General features: G+C 49.0%; 1 protein-coding gene across 10 annotated transcripts in view; it reads right to left on the reverse strand.

The window, feature by feature from the left end:
• LOC119978777 (ras-related protein Rab-44-like) overlaps window positions 1-22,815 on the reverse strand; it is a 217,278-nt gene that overhangs the window by 160,880 nt on the left and 33,583 nt on the right. For 9 of the 10 annotated variants that reach the window (XM_038820647.1, XM_038820646.1, XM_038820648.1 and 6 more), the window contains exons 2-4: window positions 12,503-12,764; window positions 8,718-8,829; window positions 5,896-6,067 (exon numbers count right to left, since the gene is read on the reverse strand). In XM_038820647.1, the coding sequence (XP_038676575.1) occupies window positions 5,896-6,067; window positions 8,718-8,829; window positions 12,503-12,736 (518 nt within the window). In that variant the 5' untranslated portion in view covers window positions 12,737-12,764. Of the gene's footprint in view, window positions 1-5,895; window positions 6,068-8,717; window positions 8,830-12,502; window positions 12,765-22,815 lie in introns of those variants that run through there. The other variant, XM_038820644.1, reaches the window with a different exon arrangement.

Consider the following 22,815-nt stretch of genomic DNA (forward strand, 5'->3'; position numbering starts at 1 on the left):
TCGTAACATTCTGAGATCCCCTACACCCCTCATCGCAACAATCCAATATATCCCACATCCCTTACTGTAAAACTCTGATATGAAGGGGGTGAGTGGTCGTGAGATGAGACCCCTTAAAACTGGATAGTTAGGATAATACTAGAATAATTCTTCAAAAGTTAGTTTATTGAGGATTAAAATAATCATAGAAAGTATACCCAGTAATCATTATTAACCATTAAACATGTATTCTTAGAACATAGCAGTAACAAGTCTTTAAACTCTTGCTAATAGTGGTGACCGCAATGTATGATAATATTTAAGCTAGCTAACTTGACCACATTCCTAAGACAGACAGAATAAGACAGAAATAATGTGGTCAGCTATAACACAGCCAGCTGAATAATTAATTCTTATCAGCAGCTCCAGCATCCTGTGCTCAGACCATGGTACAGGCAGGAACCACACTGAGACCAGAGAGATGGGAGTAGGGCAGAGCAAGAGACAACGGATGCATGGGTCCTGAAAAACAACAGATGGCCAGGGAACTGGATGGAGTTAAATCATGAGCTGATCACGTAGTCATCATGTTTCCGAAAGTAAAAATCATTGGTCAAGGTAAAATCGACAGCTACAAGGATTGGATTGAGTCCAACTGGGGTGAGCTACTGATTTTTGGAAATTGTATAACTGGTGAACCTCAAGCAATGTAAAGCTGAGTGGTTTTGGCATTTATATAAAATGACTCTCCCTCGCACGTTGACCACTCTTGGAAAAGAAAGCTGCCTTAGCCAGAATTGCTGACTCTGCGGGTCTTTCTGTTTACCTGAGCCGTAACTAAGAGGGAGGATCCCCACGTAAAACTAGCTCAATACTCAGTCCCTGAAAACGCTCCTACATGATGTATCCCACACCTCTCATGGTCAAACTCTGATATATCCCACACCCTTCACTGTACAACTCTGATATATAACACATCCCTCACTGTAAAACTCTGATATAACCCACATCCCTCACTTAAACTGATATACCCCACACCCCTGACTATAAGATTCTGATAGATCCCACATCCCTCACTGTAACATTGTAATATATCCTACACCCCTCACTGTAACACTCTGATATACCACACACCCCACACAGTAACACTGATATATCCCACATCCCTCACTGTTACAATCTGCTATAACCCACACCTCTCACAGGAATTATTGGTTAATTCACTTGTGTTTTGACTCCTGGACGATTGAGGCTGAAATTGACCGTGCACTTGTCCAGGGTGGTAACAATTTATCACACACCCCTCACTGTAACATTGGTTTATCTCACACCCCTCATTGTAACACACCAATATATCCCACACCCCTCACTTTAACACTCTGATATAACCCACACCCCTCACTGTAACGTTGATATATCCCATACCCCTCACTATAACACTAATATAATCCACACCTCTCATTGTAACAAAAGAAACTTTGACAAAGGGTCATCTGGACTCGAAACATTAGCTCTTTTCTCTCTCTACAGATGCTGCCAGACCTGCTAAGATTTTCCAGAATTTTCTTTTTGGCCCCTCATTGTAACACTCTGGTACATCCCACACCCTTCACTGTAACACTGATATATCCCACACCCCTCACTGTAACATTGATATCTCCCACATCCCTCACTGTAACATTGGTATATCCCACACACACCACTGTAACATTGATATATTCCAGACCCCTCACTGTAACATCAATAAATCCTACACCCCTCACTGTAACATTGATATAGCCCAAACTCCTCACTGGAACACTGATAGAACCCACACCCCTCATTGCAAACACTCTGGGCGGGATTCTCCAAACCCGCCGTCCGCCGAATTCTCCGGCACCAGAGATTTGGCGGGGGCGGGATTCACGCCGCGCCAGTTGGCGGCCGCTCACCCCCTGCCGATTCTCCGGCCCGCAATGGGCCGAAGTCCCGCTGGTTCTTTGCCAGTCCCGCCGGCGTAAATTGAACTAGGTCCCTTACCGGCGGGACCTGGCGGCGTGCGCAGGCTCCAGGGTCCTCGGGGAGCGCTGGGCGATCTGGCCCCGGGGCGTGCCCCCACAGTGGCCTGGCCCTGGATCGGGGCCCACCGATCAGCGGGTGGGCATGTGCTGTGGGGGCACTCTTTTCCTACGCATCGGCCGTGTCAACCTCCACGATGGCCGCCGTGAAGGTGAACCCCTCCCGCGAATGCCGCTGACGTTCCCGCGCATGCGCGGACCCACGCCGGCCGGTGGAGTCCCTTCAGCCCCGGCTGACGTGGCGCCAAAGGTCTTCCACGCTGGCCGGCAGGACGCAACCCACTCCGCCGCTGGCCTAGCCCCTGAAGGTGCGGAGGATTCCGCACCTTTGGGGCGGGTGGACGCTGGAGTCGTTCATGCCACTCCGTCCCGCCGGGAACATCCGACCCGCCGGGTATGAGAGAATCCCGCCCTCTGGTACATCCCACACCCCTCACTAATACTGATATAGCCCACAGCCCTCTCTGTAACACTCTAGTACATCTCACGCCCCTCACTGTAACATTGATATGTCCCACCACTTACTGTAAAACTGATATATCACCCGCCCTGACTTGAACACTCCAATATATCCCACACCCTTACTGTAACACTCTGATACAACCCACACCCCCTCCCTGTAACATTGATATAACCCACACCCCTCATTGTAACACTCTGATACCGCCCACAATCCTCGCTGTAAAATTGATATATCCCATACCCCTCCCTGCAACATTGATATAACCCACATCCCTCACTGTAACACTCTGATACATCCTACAACACTCAGTGTAACATTGATATTTCCCACACCCCTTACTGTAACACTCTGATATAACCCACACCGCTCACTGCACATAGAACATCGAACATAGAACATACGATGCAGAAGGAGGCCATTCAGCCCATCAAGTCAGCACCAACCGACTGAAGCCCTCACTTCCACGCTATCCCTGTAACCCAATAACCCCCTAACCTTTTTGGTCACTAAGGGCAATTTATCATGGCCAATCCACCTAATCTGCACATCTATGAACTGTGGGACGAAACCGGAGCACCCGGAGGAAACCCATGCAGACACGGGGAGAACGTGCAGACTCCGCACAGACAGTGACCCAGCGGGGAATCGAACCTGGGGCCCTGGCGCTATGAAGCCACAGTGTTATCCACTTGTGCTACCGTGCTGTCCATAAAACATTGTAGCATTGATATATCCCACACCCTTCACTGTAATACGATATATCCCACACCCCTCACTGAAATACGATATATCCCACACCCCTCACTGTAATACGATATAAGAACATAAGAACTAGGAGCAGGAATAGGCCATCTGGCCCCTCGAGCCTGCTCCGCCATTCAATGAGATCTTGGCTGATCTTTTGTGGACTCAGCTCCACTTTCCGGCCCGAACACCATAACCCTTAATCCCTTTATTCTTCAAAAAACTATCTATCTTTACCTTAAAAACATGTAATGAAGGAGCCTCAACTGCTTCACTGGGCAAGGAATTCCATAGATTCACAACCCTTTGGGTGAAGAAGTTCCTCCTAAACTCAGTCCTAAATCTACTTCCCCTTATTTTGAGGCTATGTCCCCTAGTTCTGCTTTCACCCACCAGTGGAAACAACCTGCCCGCATCTATCCTATCTATTCCCTTCATAATTTTATATGTTTCTATAAGATTCCCCCTCATCCTTCTAAATTCCAATGAGACAGTCCCAGTCTACTCAACCTCTCCTCATAATCCAACCCCTTCAGCTCTGAGATTAACCTAGTGAATCTCCTCTGCACACCCTCCAGTGCCAGTACATCCTTTCTCAAGTAAGGAGACCAAAACTGAACATAATACTCCAGGTGTGGCCTCACTAACATCTTATACAATTGCAACATAACCTCCCTAGTCTTAAACTCCATCCCTCTAGCAATGAAGGACAAAATTCCATTTGCCTTCTTAATCACCTGTTGCACCTGTAAACCAACTTTCTGTGACTCATGCACTCGTACACCCAGGTCTCTCTGCACAGCGGCATGCTTTAATATTTTATCGTTTAAATAATAATCCCGTTTGCTGTTATTCCTACCAAAATGGATAACCTCACATTTGTCAACATTGTATTCCATCTGCCAGACCCTAACCCATTCACTTAACCTATCCAAATCCCTCTGCAGACTTCCAGTATCCTCTGCACTTTTTGCTTTACCACTCATCTTAGTGTCATCTGCAAACTTGGACACATTGCCCTTGGTCCCCAACTCCAAATCATCTCTGTAAATTGTGAACAAGATATATCCCACAGCCCCCATTATAACATTGATATATCCCACACCTCTCACTGTAAAACTCTGATATAAATCACATCCCTCACTCAAAATTGATATATCCCTCACCCCTCACTCTAACATTGATATATCCCAAACCCCTCACTCTGACATTGATATATCCCAAACCCCTCACTGTAACACTCTGATATATCCCACAATCCTCGCTGTAACTTTGATATATCGTACATCCCTCACTGTAATATTGGCATATCCATTACCCCTCACTGTAACACTCTGATATATCCCACACCTCCCCCTCTAACATTGATATATCCCACACCTCTCACTATAACATTGATATATCCCACATCCCTCACTGTAACACTGATATATCCCACACCTCCCCCTCTAACATTGATATATCCCACATCCCTCACTATAACATTGATATATCCCACACGCCTCACAATAACACTCTGATATATCCCACACCCCTCATTGTAACATTGATATATCTTACATCCCTCACTGTAATATTGGTATATCACACACCTCTCAATGGAACATTGATACATCCCACACCCCTCACAGTAACACTCTGATATATCCCACACCCCTCATTGTAACATTGATATATCTTACATCCCTCACTGTAATGTTGGTATATCACACACCTCTCAATGGAACATTGATATATCCGACACCCCTCACAGTAACACTCTGATATATCCCTCACTCTAACATTGATATATCCCTCACCCTTCACTTTAACACTCTGATATATCACCCACTGTAACACTCCTATTACACAGTCATACAGATTGTGTATCAACTTTCAATATTTCTAAATCACAGAAAAAGCATGCCTCTAACACCACTATCCATTGCTCCAGGCTACAGCATGTATAGAAAAGTGCATGCTTCCACGGCAACTCAGAATCCTTGAGGGGGCCGCTTGGCGCAATTGGCCTGGTGGCCAGTCTAGATGCCAACATCAAGGGGTCAGATCCCCGATCCAGGGGTATGATCTCCAATCTGGGAGATATGATCTCCAGTCCGACTGGGGTTAATTCAGGGACATGCCTCCAGGACCCGGACATGGTGAAGATCATGGTAATGTTGATGGAAGAAAATGATCCTTAGGGTTACTACTGACAACTTGTGGCTAATAAACCCAGAGGCTGTGGGCGGCACAGTGACACTGTGGATGCACTGCTGCCTCACAGTGCCAGAGTCCCAGGTTCAATTCCAGCCTTGGGTGACTGCCTGTGCAGAGTCTGCACATTCTCCCAGTGTCTGAGTGGGCTTCCTCTGGGTGCTCCGGTTTCCTCCCACAATCCAAAGATGTGCAGGTTAGGTGGACTGGCTATGCTAAATTTCCCCTTAGTGTCCAAAGATGTGCGGGTTATGTCAAGGGGTTATAGGGATCGGGCAGGGGGTAGGCTTGGGTGTTTCAGAGGGTCGATACAGACTTGATGGGCTGAATGACTTCCTTCTGCAGTGGAATTCTATGTAAGTCCTGCAGTTGAACCCGTTCTATCTTCTCTCCTGATAACACAGGTGCTGATCGTTCCTGACAGCCTGCTGCATCAAAATTAAATTATCCACTTACTCTAGTAAGATGGTGTTGGCTCCCAATCTCTCCATCAGTGCCGCAAAGTGCTGCTTTTCCTCATCTTCCACCTCAACTTGATGCTGTACGCTTTGGGACTGATACAGAGATTCTGGAACATTCTGTGAAAGTGGCTCATCGTCCGCCTGGTTCTGCTCAGTTAGAAAGTGAACTGGAGATTGCAGCACAGATAGTCATTGATTAGTTCAAACAGCTCACATCAAACAGTTCCATTTAGACCAATGAGGGAACAGTCTTCTAGGATCAGCCCAAAGGCTTGAGGACTTGGCACCAAATGATTCAGTCCAAATCTCCAATCAGGAGGAACCAGTAGAAAGCCTCAGAATGACGTACAGGCTTAGAGCTGGGTCAGTCAGAGACAGCTGTTCTACTGGCCAGGAATTATTCCCGTACCACAGACTTCCCTGAGCAAGTTGAGGACGGATTCAAGAGTTCCCATGACAATCTAGATAGATCACATTCAAAATGGTTTTCATTTCTCCATCTCTTAACACTCCATCGCTGAATGTTCATTAAACTGCCCACTTTCCAAATCCCACTTCCTCCTCCCTGACCCATACTGCATTCCTCCCCTCCTCCCCTCAAGGCCCTCCTCTCCCATTTACTGCCCCCTCCCCTGCTCATTATCCCCTCCCCATTCACTGTTCACTCTCCCATTCTCTGTCCCCTCCCCGCTCGCTATCCCCTCCCCCGCTCATAGTTCCCTCCTCTGCCTCCAGACCCCTCCCACGCTCCCCGTCCCCTCCCCGTCCCCTCCCCGTCCCCTCCCCGTTCCCTCCCCCGCTCGCCGTCCCCTCCCCCCCCCCCCCCCCCCCCCCCCTTTTTGGAATAACATTTTATTGGAGGCTGTTATAACCTGCCTGAATGGCTGGGGACTATTGGTTATCCTTTGTGTCTTGAGATGTATGAGTTCCCCCAATGAGCAGCGGTGGGGAAATCATTAGCTGTTGCACCTGTATAAATAAAGCTGGCTAATGTGGTACCTGCCAGAGTAGGAAGCATTTATGAGCTACTGCTGCTGTGTATACGTTATTGGAACTAAAGTTACTTCCTTTTTGACTCTACAATCCCGGCTGGATTCTTCGTAGCCCTCACAGAGATGTTTTAAAATATATACATAACAAAGAAGGAAAACAAAAATCAGCCACGGCTGTGACATTATAGAAATGTTCAGTATGTAAAGAGTTAATGTCATGTTATAATTGGCCACTAGATGGAGCCAGAGGCAGTACTATAAAAGGCACTGACTCTTCGGCTTCTGGGAGAGAGTGAATTATAGGAGAGGAGACTGGAGTGAAGTGCGTAGGAGATCTAAAGAGGATAGAATACAGTTACAGTTAGAACATAGAAATAGTGTTAGTTGAATGTTGTTTCATATAATCTATTGTCTACCATAGGAATAAGTGTCAAACTTTATTTAAGTAGTGTAAATAAAATTAGCTTTGTTGATGAACTTAGCTTCAAGTGTCTTTGTGAACATTACGCCTTCCATCCTGACAACAGAATCATAACGAACACCACAATGGCAACTGCAACACAGCAAAAACATCCTTACACACCCCAACCCCCCCCCCCCCCAATCTACCGGTGCCTGCCCACCCTTTATAACTTTTTTATAACTAAATTTAGAGTACCTAATTAATTCTTTCCAATTAAGGGGCAATTTAGCGTGGCCAATCCACCTATCCTTTACATCTTTGGGTTGTGGGAGCGAAAACCCATGCAAATACGGGGAGAATGTGCAAACTCCACAGAGACAGTGACCCAGAGCCAGGATCGAACCTGGGACCTCAGCGCCGTGAGGCTGCAGGGCTAACCCACTGCGCCACCGTGCTGCCCCCCTTTTGAAACTTTTAACCTAGATCCCTCTCTCCTGCTCACACTCCCCTCCCCCCACTCACACTCCCGTCCCCCCGCTCACACTCCCCTACCCCTGCTCACACTCCCCTCCCCCCGCTCACACTCCCCCTCCCCCGCTCACACTCCTCCTCCCCCGCTCACACTCTCCCTCCCCCGCTCACACTCCCCTCCCCTCCCCCGCTCACACTCCCCCTCCCCCGCTCATACACCCCTTCCCCTGCTCACACCCCGTTCCCCTGCTCCGACCCCCGTTCCCCTGCTCCGACTCCTGTTCCCGTGCTCACACTCCCCTCCCCTGCGGACAATCCCCTCCCCTGCTCACACTCCCCTCCCCTGCTCACACTCCCCTCCCCTGCTCACACTCCCCTCCCCTGCTCACACTCCCCTCCCCTGCTCACACTCCCCTCCCCTGCTCACACTCCCCTCCCCTGCTCACACTCCCCTCCCCACACTCCCCTCCCCTGCTCACACTCTGTTCAGACATCCCCCAATGCTGTATCTGAGGGAGGGAGTGTTATGGAATGGGGAGAGTGGGCTGATTACAAAGATGGAAGGCCCCTACTGGGCAGGGTTACTGTGGTGCTGGGATTTGAGCAGCTGTCATCATTAAGGGAATGTTTCTGGGTGGGGATTTGTTAATTTTTTGAATAGGAGCTTAACACTTCACCGTTAGTAATGACCGATTCAGTAAATCTGCAAAATCAGCTGAGATCTCTCTGCTCAAAGGATCAACAGGCCCCCATAGTGTTGCAAATTGTGTCCGACAGGCATGCTCCAATTGGGTCTAACTCCCGACCAGCAGCAAGGGACCCTGGGGCTGTCGGACATGTCTGTGTGTCTCCCACATCCAGCATCTCACTGCTGCCCGAGGCTGGCTGTATTGAGGCTCACTCTGCGCCTGGTCAATGACAGTTTATAAACAGATGACATTTTGAACTTACCCAGGCCCTTTGTCAGGTCCTCAGGAGTGAGGCGGTTATTCCCATCCTGATCGAGTATATTGAAAACCACCTCAACCTCTTCCCGACTGAAGGAAAACTTCTCCTGAAGATTCTGAATAAAGAACAATCAAAAGACAGGAGTAAAATTCACACCCGCACCCACCCAAACACACCAATGCCCACACATAATCCCCCCCCCCCCACACACACACGCACTAACAACCACACACATATGCAAAAACATACCCACACACATATCCACAAATACCCACATACATGTCCACATATACCCACATACATGGCCACTATTATGATCCCAGACCAGACCCAACAATGGCTAGGATACGGATAGACAGCCCAACATTTTATTTTAATTTTGTACGAATATGAGGAAAGGGTACCTCACTCCAGGTCTGATTAAACCAGTAGGTAAAACAACATTTATTACTATTACTGTATTGAAATATCTTTAAAATCACACAATAAAATAGCTTACAATTAACCCTCAAACAATGCTAATCAATACAGTGACACAATAACCCTTAACTGCTATCTTTACTTCCACTCAAACAGCAAAACCATCTCAGATCCCAATCCACTTTTAAATACAGTTAGCACTCAGAAATACTTGCTGTACAGAGATGTCTTGGGGTCTATGGGGGAAATGGGGTCTGTGGGTGTCCCTTTGATTAGGGGACCCATGTGAGAGGGTCCCTTTAATGTAAATGTAAATAATCTTTATTGTCACAAGTAGGCTTTCATTCACACTACAAATGAAGTTATTGTGAAAAGCCCCTAGTCGCCACACTCTGCCGCCTGTTCGGGTACACAGGGGGAGAATTCTGAATTCTCAGCTGGTACGGAATTGAACCCGCGCTGCTGGCCTTGTTCTGCATCACAAACCAGCTGCCTAGCCCACTGAGCTAAACCAGCCACCCGCAGGGGTCCTTGTCGTGGTTCCCTTTAATTAGGTGGTCTCTGTGGGAGGTCCCACTAGTTAGGGGTTCTGTGGGGGGTTCCTTCAGTTTGGAGGTCCTAGGGGGTCCTTTCTATTAATGGAGTCGCTAGGGGGTCTCCCTATTCATGGGGTCCCTGGGGGGTCTCCATGTTAAGGAGGTCCTGGGGAGGGAGGCTCCCTAGTTAGGAAGTCTCTGGGGGCGGGGGGGGGGGGGTGGAAACAGGTCGGGTCACTCCCATATTAGGGAGAAGGGGGCACCCAGGCAATCCGGGGGTGGGGGCTGCTTTGCAATGCAGGTGTGGGGGACATGAGGGGCTGGATTGTGGTGCGGGTGGAGGGGGGGGGGGGGGGGTGGCTGGCTGGTCGCAGGACATCGCAATCGCTGCCCACACAAAATGGAAGCCCGATAGCGGGATTCCCCTTTGCTTGGCAAGAGATATGTAACTGCTTCCCGATTTACACTCCTAAGGGAAACGTAAATTGGTTGCAATTCTCCTTCGGTGAGAGAACATCGTCTCCCAAACAAAGAATCTCGCCCAATGTGAATCCTGCAAGAAAGCCACTTGGTGAGTCTAAAGGGCTGCTAATTTCTCTCTCCCTGCTCCTTTTGAAATGAATGGCGATATGCAGTAGAACTGGCAGTTTGGCCACTTGCAATGGCAAAACTCTGGGATTGCAACAACATACACACAAAATCACACACATATACTCGTACTCAGGTCACACACTCGAACTCGGGTCACACACTCGAACTCGGTCACACACCCGAACTCGGGTCACACACTCGAACTCGGGTCACACACTCGAACTCGGGTCACACACTCGAACTCGGGTCACACACTCGAACTCGGGTCACACACTCGAACTCGGGTCACACACTCGAACTCGGGTCACACACTCGAACTCGGGTCACACACTCGAACTCGGGTCACACACTCGAACTCGGGTCACACACTCGAACTCGGGTCACACACTCGAACTCGGGTCACACACTCGAACTCATACTCATACGCAGGCAGCACAGAAGCACTGTAGCATAGTCGTTAGCACTATGGCTTCACCGCGCCAGGGTCCCGGCTTGGATCCCTGTCTGTGTGGCATCTGCACGTTCTCCCTGTGTCTGCGTGGGTTTCCTCCGGGTGCTCCGGTTTCCTCCCACAAGTCCTGAAAGAGGTGCTGTTCGGTAATTTGGACATTCTGAATTCTCCCTCTGTGTACCCGAACGGGCGCCGTAATGTGGCGACTAGGGGCTTTTCACAGTAACTTCATTGCAGTGTTAATGTAAGCCTACTTGTGACAATAAAGATTACTATTATTATAATACTCAATCACACACTCATACGCAATCACACACAGACACTCACAAAATTATACTCTTACTTAATCACACTCACGAATCATACACACAAAAATCACACGCACACACTCAATCACACACACTCACACTTAATCACCCACACACAAATCACACATACACAATCACACGCAAACAAACTTAGTCACACACAAATATCCTATCACGTCATAGTGTGCAGTAGAATTCAGTGAATTCATATCACGCTGGCCTCCATTGGGGTTTTTGGAAGTTTCTGTAAATGCTAACTTTTCCCACTCACTCCGATTCAGCCCCTGTTGAACCTGCTGTGCGTAATTGCGGACACCACAATTGGATGCCAAGATGTTGTGGAGTGCGGAGAAGAGATTTTGGAGAATGTTATCGGGGATTACGTACTTCAGTTCATGTGGCGAGACTGGACTAAGAGCATTTGCTGTCCTCAGAGCATTTAGAGAAATATGATTGAGGTGTTCAAAATCATGAAGGGCTTTGATTGAGTCAATACAGAGGAGCTGTATTGTAGTAATCCAAGGGAGGCAGGAGTTCCGCCACCACACCAATATTTATTTACAATAACGATATTACAGGAGCAGCTACAAACAGTGCTGCTAGTAGTCCAGTCAACTTAAGACTGGCTCACAAAGCCTACACAGGTGCTTATATGGGCCCCCTCAATGAGCTATCATTGAGGGAGCTCATACTCCAATTGGCCAACCAATAAAGCCAATTGGAGTTCATTACATGTATCCTGTGGCAGATTCGTCAATAATCAGAGCTTACTGCGATCATTGAGAAAAGGAGCAGGAGGGACAATGAGGAGAAAGGTTTTGCACAGTGAGCTGCGCTGCCCGAAACAATAGATTCAACAGTAACTCCCAGCAGAGCAGCAGATACTTAGAAAGGAAACATCTTCAGGAACCTAGAGAAAGAGCAGGGACATTGAAGTAATTGGATCCAATTCAAAGAGGTGGTACAGCCACGATGGGCCAAGTGGTCTCTTTCTGTGTTGTATGATTCAATGGGGAGGTGAGGTTTCAGGAATAGGTTTGATTTGGTTATTGGCTCCATGTCACAGTGAAGCCTGTGTGAACATGCCGATATGTGTCTCCGTGGGAGGAATCGCCTGAATGTCACCTCCCACAAATAGATCTCTCCAGGGGCGAATAGAAATAAGGTGGGAAGAAGAGCCTGGAATTGCCCATGGGACATTGGGGAAGTTAGGAAGTGGAACACTGTGGTGAGTTTAGTGCATTTTGAACAGGCTCCATAGCCAAGCTGACCATTCGAGTAATATCATTAGTCCAATATGCTGATTGATATCATTAGACATGATTATTAAATGTTTCTGTGTTAATAAGGATGTTACTTGTTTTGTAATTCTCTAGGTCTCAGTGACCACAGCCAGTCCCAACCCCTGCCTACCCTCAGGGGTCAGCTGGTCAGAGGGGTGTCAGTGCCGGATGGAGATGGATGGCGTGGAGACCCTCTCACCTGCATGTCGTCCCGGGTGATGAAGCCCCTCTCGGCCCCACCACATTCCTGGAAGAACTCATGGACCTTCTCGACGATGAACTGTGGCCCACAACTCACATTGCCCTCCTGCTCCAGCTGCTGGGCCTGTGAACTCTGGGGGTCACAGAGTTCCCTCCGGCGCCTTGCTGTCCTCCGGCCCTCCCTGGCCAGGCGCTTCCTGAGTTTGGGGGTGGGCTTTGACTGGTCTGCCATCCAGCCGGATCACTCCTGCTCCTGAGTCCTAATGGGATAAAAGGGGCAGAGAGAGAAGAGAGCTAATTGTGCAGTCGAGCACCATCTCTTAGCAACTGAGCTTTTAATTAGACACAAAGTATTAATCGGAAAATCCGATAAAATGGCAGGAGAAATAAAAACATAAATAAATTCATATTCTGAGGAAGTTGGCTAAGTGTCCATATTGCTGGTTTAAGAAGAATAGGATCGAAGACAAAATAGACCAGCAGCAGTACGTTCCAGAACCTTCTCAAAAGTGTGTTGTATTCTCTATTCTGCTTTACCTGGATGGTTGAATAAAGAACACAAAGCTTTGTTTTTTTTTTTTAAATAATTTTTATTGAATTTTTCAAAATACAAACATTTTAACCCCCCCTACATTTACATTTAAATTATAACAAAACAAAGTCAAACCCCCCTACTTAACAAGAAAAAGAAAAAGAATCCCCCCCCCCCCTACCCGCGCGTCCCCCCCCCCCCCCCCCCCCCCCCCCCCGCCGGCGAACCGACAGTCAGACCAACTTATCATTTCTAGCAGCGTCCTCGGGCAGGCCTTGCCCGTGCCACCGCCGCTACCGTACTTCCTTCGTCGTTGTCCCCCCTCCCCCCCCCCCCCTCCCCCCCTCCCGCCCTCCCCTCCCCTCCCGGGTTGCTGCTGTCATGGCCTCAGTTTCTATCTCTGATCCAAGAGGTCTAGGAAGGGTTGCCATCGCCTGGAAAACCCCTGCACCGACCCTCTCAGGGCGAATTTGATCCTTTCCAATTGGATGAAGTTTGCCATGTCGTTTAACCAGGTGTTAACACTCGGAGGCCTTTCGTCCCTCCACTGAATCAGGATCCTCCTCCGAGCCACCAAGGACGCAAAGGCTAATATTCCAGCCTCCCTTGCCTCCTGTACCCCCGGTTCCACCCCAACCCCGAAGATCGCAAGTCCCCATCCTGGCTTGACCCTGGACCCCACCACTCTCGACACCGTCCCTGCCACCCCCTTCCAGAACTCCTCCAGTGCCGGACATGCCCAAAACATATGTGCATGATTCGCAGGGCTTCCCGAACATCTAATACACCTGTCTTCACCCCCGAAAAACCGACTCATCCTTGTCCCCGTCATGTGGGCTCTATGCAGTACCTTAAATTGAATGAGACTTAGTCTCGCACATGACGACGACGAGTTAACCCTCTCCAGGGCGTCTGCCCATGTCCCGTCCTCTATCTGTTCCCCCAGCTCTAACTCCCACTTATCTTTCAGCTCCTCTACTGGTACCTCCTCCACCTCCTGCATAATCTTATAGATGTCCGAGATCTTCCCCTCCCCGACCCAGACCCCTGATAGCACCCTATCACTCACCCCCCTGTCGGGGAGCGCGGGGAACCCCGCTACCTGTCGTCTGGCAAATGCCTTCACTTGGAGGTACCTGAACGTGTTCCCCGGGGGGAGCCCAAATTTCTCCTCCAGCTCTCCCAGGCTCGCAAACCTCCCCTCTATAAACAAGTCCCTCAGTTGTCTAATACCCGCCCTCTGCCAGCTCTGGAATCCCCCTCCTGTGTTTCCCGGCGCAAATCTGTGGTTCCCTCTTAGTGGTGCCCCTATCAGACCTCCCACTTCCCCCCTGTGTCGCCTCCACTGCCCCCAGATCTTGAGGGTGGCCGCCACCACCGGGCTCGTGGTATACCTCGTGGGAGGGAGCGGCCATGGTGCCGTTACCAGTGCCCCTAAGCTTATGTTGCCGCAGGACGCCCTCTCCATGCGCTTCCAGGCTGCCCCCTCCCCTTCCATCATCCACTTTCGTACCATCGATGTATTTGCCGCCCAGTAATATCCTGAAAGGTTGGGTAACGCCAGCCCTCCACTATCCCTACTCCGCTCCAAAAAGACCCTTCTAACTCTCGGGGTGCCATGTGCCCACACATACCCCATGATACTACTCGTTACCTTCTTGAAAAAGGCCCTGGGGAGGAAGATGGGCAGACACTGGAACAAAAACAAGAACCTCGGGAGGACCGTCATTTTAACTGACTGCACCCTCCCTGCCAGCGACAGCGGCACCATGTCCCACCTCTTAAACTCCTCCTCCATCTGCTCCACCAGTCTGGAAAAGTTCAACTTGTGTAGGGTCCCCCAGTTCTTTGCCACCTGCACCCCCAAATACCTAAAACTTTTAACTGCTCTTTTGAAGGGGAGCCTCCCAATTCCCTCCCCTTGGTCTCCCGGGTGTATTACAAAGACCTCACTTTTCCCCAGATTTAATTTATATCCCGAAAAGTCCCCGAACTCCGCTAGTATCCCCATTACCTCCGGCATTCCCCCCTCCGGGTCTGCCACATACAACAACAAATCATCCGCATAGAGCGAGACCCGATGTTCCTCCCCTCCCCTTGTCAGTCCTCTCCACCCCCCTGAACCCCTCAGTGCCATCGCCAACGGCTCAATCGCTAATGCAAAGAGTAAGGGAGATAGGGGACATCCCTGCCTAGTACCTCGATGGAGCCCAAAATATTCTGACCTCCTCCCGTTTGTTACCACACTTGCCATCGGAGCTGAATAGAGCAGTTTTACCCACTTGATAAATCCCTCCCCAAACCCAAACCTTTCCAACGTCTCCCACAAGTATTCCCACTCCACCCTGTCAAATGCCTTCTCCGCGTCCAGCGCTACCACTATCTCCGCCTCCCCTTCCACTGCTGGCATCATAATCACATTTAACAATCTCCGGACATTTGTGTTAAGTTGGCGTCCCTTCACGAACCCCGTCTGGTCTTCATGGACTACCCCTGGCACACAGTCCTCTATCCTGGTTGCCAGGACCTTTGCTAACAGCTTGGCATCTACATTTAAGAGGGAGATAGGCCTGTAGGACCCGCACTGGACCGGGTCCTTGTCCCGCTTCAAAATCAAGGAGATCAGGGCCTGCGACATTGTTGGAGGCAGAACCCCCCCCTCGCGCGCCTCATTGAAGGCTCGCACCAGCACTGGGCCCACCAAGTCCACAAATTTCCTGTAAAACTCCACCGGGAACCCATCCGGCCCCGGCGCCTTCCCCGCCTGCATCTGGCCTATCCCTTTAATTAGCTCCTGCAGCTCTATCGGCGCCCCCAACCCTTCCACCAGCTCCTCCTGTACCTTTGGGAACCCCAATTTGTCGAGAAAGTTCTTCATTCCCCCTCTCCTCTTCGGCGGTTCAGACCTATACAATTCCCTATAGAAGTCCCTAAAGACCCTATTCACCTCTTGCCCCTTCTGCACTACATCCCCACCCCTCTCTCTCACTCCCCCAATCTCTCTGGCTGCATCTCGCTTACGAAGCTGGTGTGCCAGCATCCTGCTCGCCTTTTCCCCGTACTCATACGCCGCACCCTGCGCCCTTCTCCACTGCATTTCCGCCTTCCTAGTGGTCAGTAGGTCGAACCTGGCCTGCAAGCTACGCCGCTCCCTTAATAGCCCCTCCTCTGGCGCCGCCGCATATTTCCTATCTACTTCTAGGAGCTCCCCCACCAGCCTCTCCCTTTCCTGCCTCTCCTTCCTCTCTCTGTGTGCCCTTATGGAGATCAGCTCTCCTCTAATCACTGCTTTCAAGGCCTCCCAGACCGTCCCCACCTGCACCTCACCTGTGTCATTCGTACCCAGATAGTTCTCAATGCCCGTTCTCACCCTCCTGCACACCTCTTCGTCCGCCAACAGCCCCACATCCAGGCGCCACAACGGGCGTTGGTCCCGCGCCTCCCCCATGTCCACGTCCACCCAATGTGGCGCATGGTCCGATATCGCAATGGCCGAGTACTCCGTGTCCTGCACTCTCGGTATCAGCCCCCTGTTCAATACGAAAAAATCGATCCTAGAGTACACTCTGTGGACGTGGGAGAAAAAAGAGTACTCCCTCGCCCTAGGCCTACCAAATCTCCATGGGTCTACCCCTCCCATCTGCTCCATGAACCCCCTTAACACCTCTGCCGCTGCCGGCCTCCTATTCGTCCTGGAACTCGATCTATCCAGCCCAGGGTCTAACACCGTATTAAAGTCCCCTCCCATGATCAGGCCCCCTGCCTCCAGTCCCGGGATGAGGCCCAGCAGGCGCCTCATAAAACCCGCGTCGTCCCAGTTCGGGGCATACACATTTACCAGTACCACACTCTCTCCCTGCAGCCTACCCCTCACCATCACGTACCTGCCCTCCTTGTCTGCCACCACCTCTGCCGCCACAAACGACACTCTCTTTCCCACCAAAATCGCCACCCCCCGGTTCTTGATATCCAAGCCTGAGTGGAACACCTGTCCCACCCACCCCCTTCTCAGGCGGACCTGATCTGCTACCCTCAAATGAGTCTCCTGCAGCATTGCTACATCAGCCTTCAGTCCCTTCAGGTGTGAGAAGACCCTTGATCTTTTGACCGGCCCATTCAGCCCCCTTACGTTCCACGTGATCAATCGGGTCGCAGAGCGACCCGTCCCTACTCCCTGTCGATTAGCCATGTCTTGTCCCTTGCTCGCCCCGGGTCATCCCTTCTTTTCTGACCCGCTTCCCATAGCGATGGCCTCCCCCCCCCACCCCCCCCCGGCTCTCCCCTTCTCGTCCCTGGTCTTTCTAGCAGCAACCCGGTGTCCCCCCCCCAGTCCCCCCCCCCCCTCCCCCCCCCCCCCCCCCCCCCCCGGCTAGGACCCCTCCTAGCCGCGATGTACCCCACATCGTACTCCCGAGAGTCAGCTGGTCTCCGCTGACCCGGCTGCTCCTGCCACATTCCGACTCCTCCCGGTTCACCCCATCTGCGCCCGTGAAAGATCCCCTTGACACCCCCGAGAAAGACCCGCATAATCAACCCGCTCCCCCCCGTCCCGTCTCCCCAACTTAACGATATAAATACAAATACCCAATGGCAACTAAATACATAAATACTTAACTACATACTTAAATAACAAAATAATTAACTAACTATCAACTAACAGTGTGCCCAACCATCACCCTCCATCAAACAGTATAAATAACCGCAGATAACCATAACCCGAAAAGAAAAAAAAAGAACCAAAAAACCCCCCCAAGCACCCAAAGACAAAGGGTAAGAGGGGTAAATAACTAAGGGAAATTGGAAACGGGAAAAAACACCCCATAAGAAGCCAACGACCCACAATAGAGATTTCAACAGTACAAATATACAGAAACACCCAACAACTCGAAACCTTCAAAATATTCAGAAAAGTCAACCGTTCGAGAAAAAACACCCCAAACACTCCACGAAACTGTTACCCAGTTCCGACCTGGCCTGAAAAAGAAAAGGGCCACTTGCACAATCAAGAGTCCCCCGGCGGCTACGACCGCCGGTGCTCCCAGGTTTTAGTTCGTGTCCAACTTTTCCTCTTGTACAAAGGTCCAGGCCTCCTCTGGGGACTCGAAATAATGATGTTGGTCCTTGTAGGTGACCCACAAGCGCGCCGGTTGCAACATTCCAAATTTGATCTTTTTCGCGTGTAGCACCGCCTTTGTCCGGTTGTACCGGGCCCGCCGCTTTGCCACCTCCGCACTCCAGTCCTGGTACACCCTTACCGTCGAGTTCTGCCACTTGCTGCTTTTCTCCCTTTTAGCCCACCTCAGGACTTTCTCTCGATCACTTAGCCGCTGGAACCGCACCAGCACCGCCCTCGGGGGCTCGTTTGCCCTAGGCCTCCTGGCCATGACCCGGTATGCCTCTTCCAATTCCAGGGGCGCCGGACCGGCCCCTTCCCCCATCAGGGAGCTCAACATCCCCGCCACATATCCCGGGAGATCCGACCCCTCCAGGCCTTCTTCCAGGCCCAGGATCCTCAAATTTTTCCTCCTCATCCGAGTGTCCAGCTCCTCGAAGCGGCTCTGCCACTTCATGTGGAGTGCCTCGTGCACCTCCACCTTTGCCCCGATGACTGTGGCCTCCTCCTCCCTCGCGGCCATCTCCTGCTGCAGATCTTTAATCGACGCCTCTTGGATCGCCTGGGCTCCCACCAACCTGGTGGCCGTCGCGTTCATGGACTCTAAGAGTTCCACTTTCATCTCCGTGAAAAAACGGAGGAGAGCGGCCTGCTGCTCCTCCGCCCATTTCTTCCACTCCTCCGGTGCACCGCCGGCCGCCATTTTGATTTTCTTCCCCCGCTTTTTTTGGGGAGCTGCTGCCGTTTTTCTTGCCGCTCCACTCCGGGTACCGACCATAAAATCGGTCTAGTTCTCCTCAGGGGACCTTCCCCCACCGGGATTCGTTTTTTCAGCGCCGTTGGGGCCCTCCAATTGGCCCAAAAACACCTTTGTTGCAGGAGCTTCCAAATGTGCGGCTTAGCTAGTCATAGCCGCAACCGGAAGTCCACACAAAGCTTTGTTAACAAACAAACTATAAATTTATTACTATACGAACTAAGATTCGTTCACATTCCTAAATTAGAAGGTTATTGTATAAAACTATGTATCTAACTATTGTATCTAACTTACAGAGCTCTTAAGTATACAACTGCTCTCTGTACCTGACACTCTTCCAGCTCTCTCCTAACGTTTAACTCCTAATCATCTTCTAATCCCAGAATCCCCAAAGTCACATGATATATATATGACTGTTCTGTGGTTCCCTCTAGTGGTAAGAAGCATTACCATTAACTTGTTAACTCTTTACATCCCAGTCAATATACATATCATTACAGCCCTTTTTTTTCAAAGATGTTTGGAGATTTCTACAAACATATGGAGTGTGAGAAGCATTGTAAGTTCCTTACATGTAATTGAGTATTGAAATTGTACAGTAGTTAACAATTTTTTAAAAATCTTTTTAGTCCACAAATTGAGTCTGTATTCAGTCTTCACTGTGTGTTGAAGTGCCAACAAGTCATAAGCTTAAATCGATCAGGTGTTCGGCTGGTTGAACCACTTTTGTTGTCTGACCTGGTCTTTTTTCTCTTTTCGTGGTGTCGATTTTGTGTGTCCTTTTCCTTAAAAACTGGTTTGCTTTTTGGTCTTTGAGCAAATACGAACTCATTAAATTTGTTGGCATGACTTCTTTTTTGTCTAAACAATGTCCTGTTCTTTCTGACATTGATGCCATCATGCATGAATTTTGTATTGTCTACACACATTTGCTTGGTCAACCTCGACCTGTAGCTGTGTTTCACATACTGTCCTGTGGTCCCTTGCTCGGTTGCCACCTGGATGTCTTTCCATCCTGTATGGTCTGTCAAGTGGGACTGTAAGTTTCAACACTTTCTTGCCATTGCTGTCCTGTTCAGCTCTGTGCTGTTCAGTTGTCCTTCGGTTTCAGAGTCGTACCATTGTGGACAGACTGTTGTTCCGTAGTTTCTCTTTTTGTGCACAAGAACTATTCCTTCTAGATTGATTGATCCATTTTCAAACTTTTTAGTATCAGTTTCCATTGTATTATCTGATGTTTCGCTGCACATTATGATCTCAGGTTCATGTGGATGATCTGATGCATCGTTGAGCTTTATGACATTAGTCCCTTTTGGATGATCTGATTTATCTTTGATCTCTTGATGCTCCTCTTCTGGAGTCAACTTCTCCAAGATGTCATTTTCTTGTAGGCTGTTCACGATTGATGTGTTCTCCATTGATTCATTCATTGTTGCACTCGGATTGTCATGTTTTGTTGTACAGTCCAGCTGAGATTTTCTAGTCACAATTTTGTCCTGCACAGCTTGTATGCTACACGTGATCACTTTATTCTATTCGCAAATACTGTGGATAGACCTTCATAGTCTTCTTTCATTGCTCTCTTTCTAGAGTCTTTCATTGCTCTCTCTCTGTGGAGTCTTTCATTGCTCTCTCTCTGTGGAGTCTTTCAATGCTCTCTCTCTGTGGAGTCTTCCAATGCTTACATTCTGGAGTCTTTCATTGCTCTCTGTGTGGAGTCTTTCAATGCTTCCATTCTGGAGTCTTTCATTGTTCTCTCTCTGGAGTCTTTCATGGCTCTCTCTCTCTGGAGTCTTTCATTGCTCTCTCTCTGTAGTCTTTCATTGCTCTCTCTCTGTAGTCTTTCATTGCTCTCTTTCTAGAGTCTTTCATTGCTCTCTCTCTGTAGTCTTTCATTGCTCTCTTTCTAGAGTCTTTCATTGCTCTCTCTCTGTAGTCTTTCATTGCTCTCTCTCTGTAGTCTTTCATTGCTCTCTTTCTAGAGTCTTTCATTGCTCCCTCTGTAGTCTTTCATTGCTCTCTTTCTAGAGTCTTTCATTGCTCTCTCTCTCTGTGGAGTCTTTCAATGCTCTCTCTCTGTGGAGACTTTCAATGCTTCCATTCTGGAGTCTTTCATTGTTCTCTCTCTGGAGTCTTTCATTGCTCTCTCTCTGGAGTCTTTCATTGCTCTCTCTCTGTGGAGTCTTACACTGCTCTCTCTGTGGTGTCTTTTGTTGCTCTCGCTTTAGAGTCTGTCATTGCTCTTGCTTTAGAGTCTTTCTCTTCTGGTCGTTCATTTGTCAGGTTACTGCTGTCCGATGTATCAATGGGTTGCAATTCCATTATTGTATTGGATTCATCTACCATTAGTAGAATGCTATTCAGATTTTTAATCTTGTTACTAACAGAATAATCATCAAACCCAAATATCTCTGCCATATCTGAGTAATATTCTTCAATGTAGGATTTATCTTCTTTAGCTTTAGATTTGTTAACATTTTCTTCTGATTGCATGCTACAAACATTTTGTTCCGTGGTACTGCAAAGGTCTTCTTCAGCTGTTTCTTCAAATTCAGGCAATGTTCTACCTTGCGAGGTAAAGAAAACCTCTGTCCCGTGTCTTTAAAACCAGTTTTTTTCGATTTCCAGGCAGGTTTTCTTTAAGTGTGTGTGTCGACAACGTTCTGACATCATCATGTGATGTCATGCGCAAACATGCACAAATCGATCCTCATCCGGAGTGCGCACTTTTTTCAAGTGTGCATACGCAAACTTCTGCGCATGCGCAGGACAGTATTCTTCCGGATCACATCGTTTTTCAATGTGCGCATGTGCTCTCTCTCTCTCTGGAGTCTTTCATTGCTCTCTCTCTGGAGTCTTTCATTGCTCTCTTGCTGGAGTCTTTCATTGCTCTCTCTCTGGAGCCTTTCATTGCTCGCTCTCTGGAGTCTTTCATTGCTCTCTCTCTCGAGTCTTTCATTGCTCTCTCTCTGGAGTCTTTCATTGCTCTCTCTCTCTGGAGTCTTTCATTGCTCTCTCTCTGGAATCTTTAATGGCTCTAACTCTGGAGTCTTTCAATCATAGAACAGTACAGCACAGAACAGGCCCTTCGGCCCTCAATGTTGTGCCGAGCCATGATCACCCCACTCAAACCCACGTATCCACCCTATACCCGTAACCCAACAACCCCCCCCCCCTTAACCTTACTTTTATTAGGACACTACGGGCAATTTAGCATGGCCAATCCACCTAACCCGCACATCTTTGGATTGTGGGAGGAAACCGGAGCACCCGGAGGAAACCCACGCACACAGGGGGAGGACGTGCAGACTCCACACAGACAGTGACCCAGCCGGGAATCGAACCTGGGACCCTGGAGCTGTGAAGCATTTATGCTAACCACCATGCTACCCTGCTGCCCCTGCTCTCTCTTTATAGTCTTTCATTGCTCTCTCTTTATAGTCTTCATTGCTCTCTCTCTGGATTCTTTCTTTGCTCTGTCTTTAGAGTCTTTCATTACTCTCCCTCTGGAGTTTTTCACTGCTGTCTTTCTGCGCATATCAGAACATTCAAATTCTGAATTGCACATTTTTTCCTTTAACTGCGCAGGTCTGAAATGTCTGACTTCCAAAACGTGCTTTTTTTCGGGTGCGCTTTTTCAATGCGATGGATTTTTAAGTGCGCCATAGCTTGAATGGAGGCAATTTTTTTTTTACTGTGATTCAATGTTTTAGCACTTCTACTTTTAGATTCTTTGCTCGCACAGGACATTTTAATTGAATCTTCCAACCTTACTTTTTGATTCTTTTGCATTGTTTTACACAGGTTTTCATTTATTTTAAACTCAGGATAATGATCAAATTTTTCAATGACCACTTTAACATATTTTTTCCAACTTCATTGGTAACTGCTCTCTATGCCTGAAACTCT

The sequence above is a fragment of the Scyliorhinus canicula genome, chromosome 15 (assembly GCF_902713615.1).
Source record: "Scyliorhinus canicula chromosome 15, sScyCan1.1, whole genome shotgun sequence".
In the NCBI taxonomy this organism is placed as follows: Eukaryota; Metazoa; Chordata; class Chondrichthyes; order Carcharhiniformes; family Scyliorhinidae; genus Scyliorhinus; species Scyliorhinus canicula.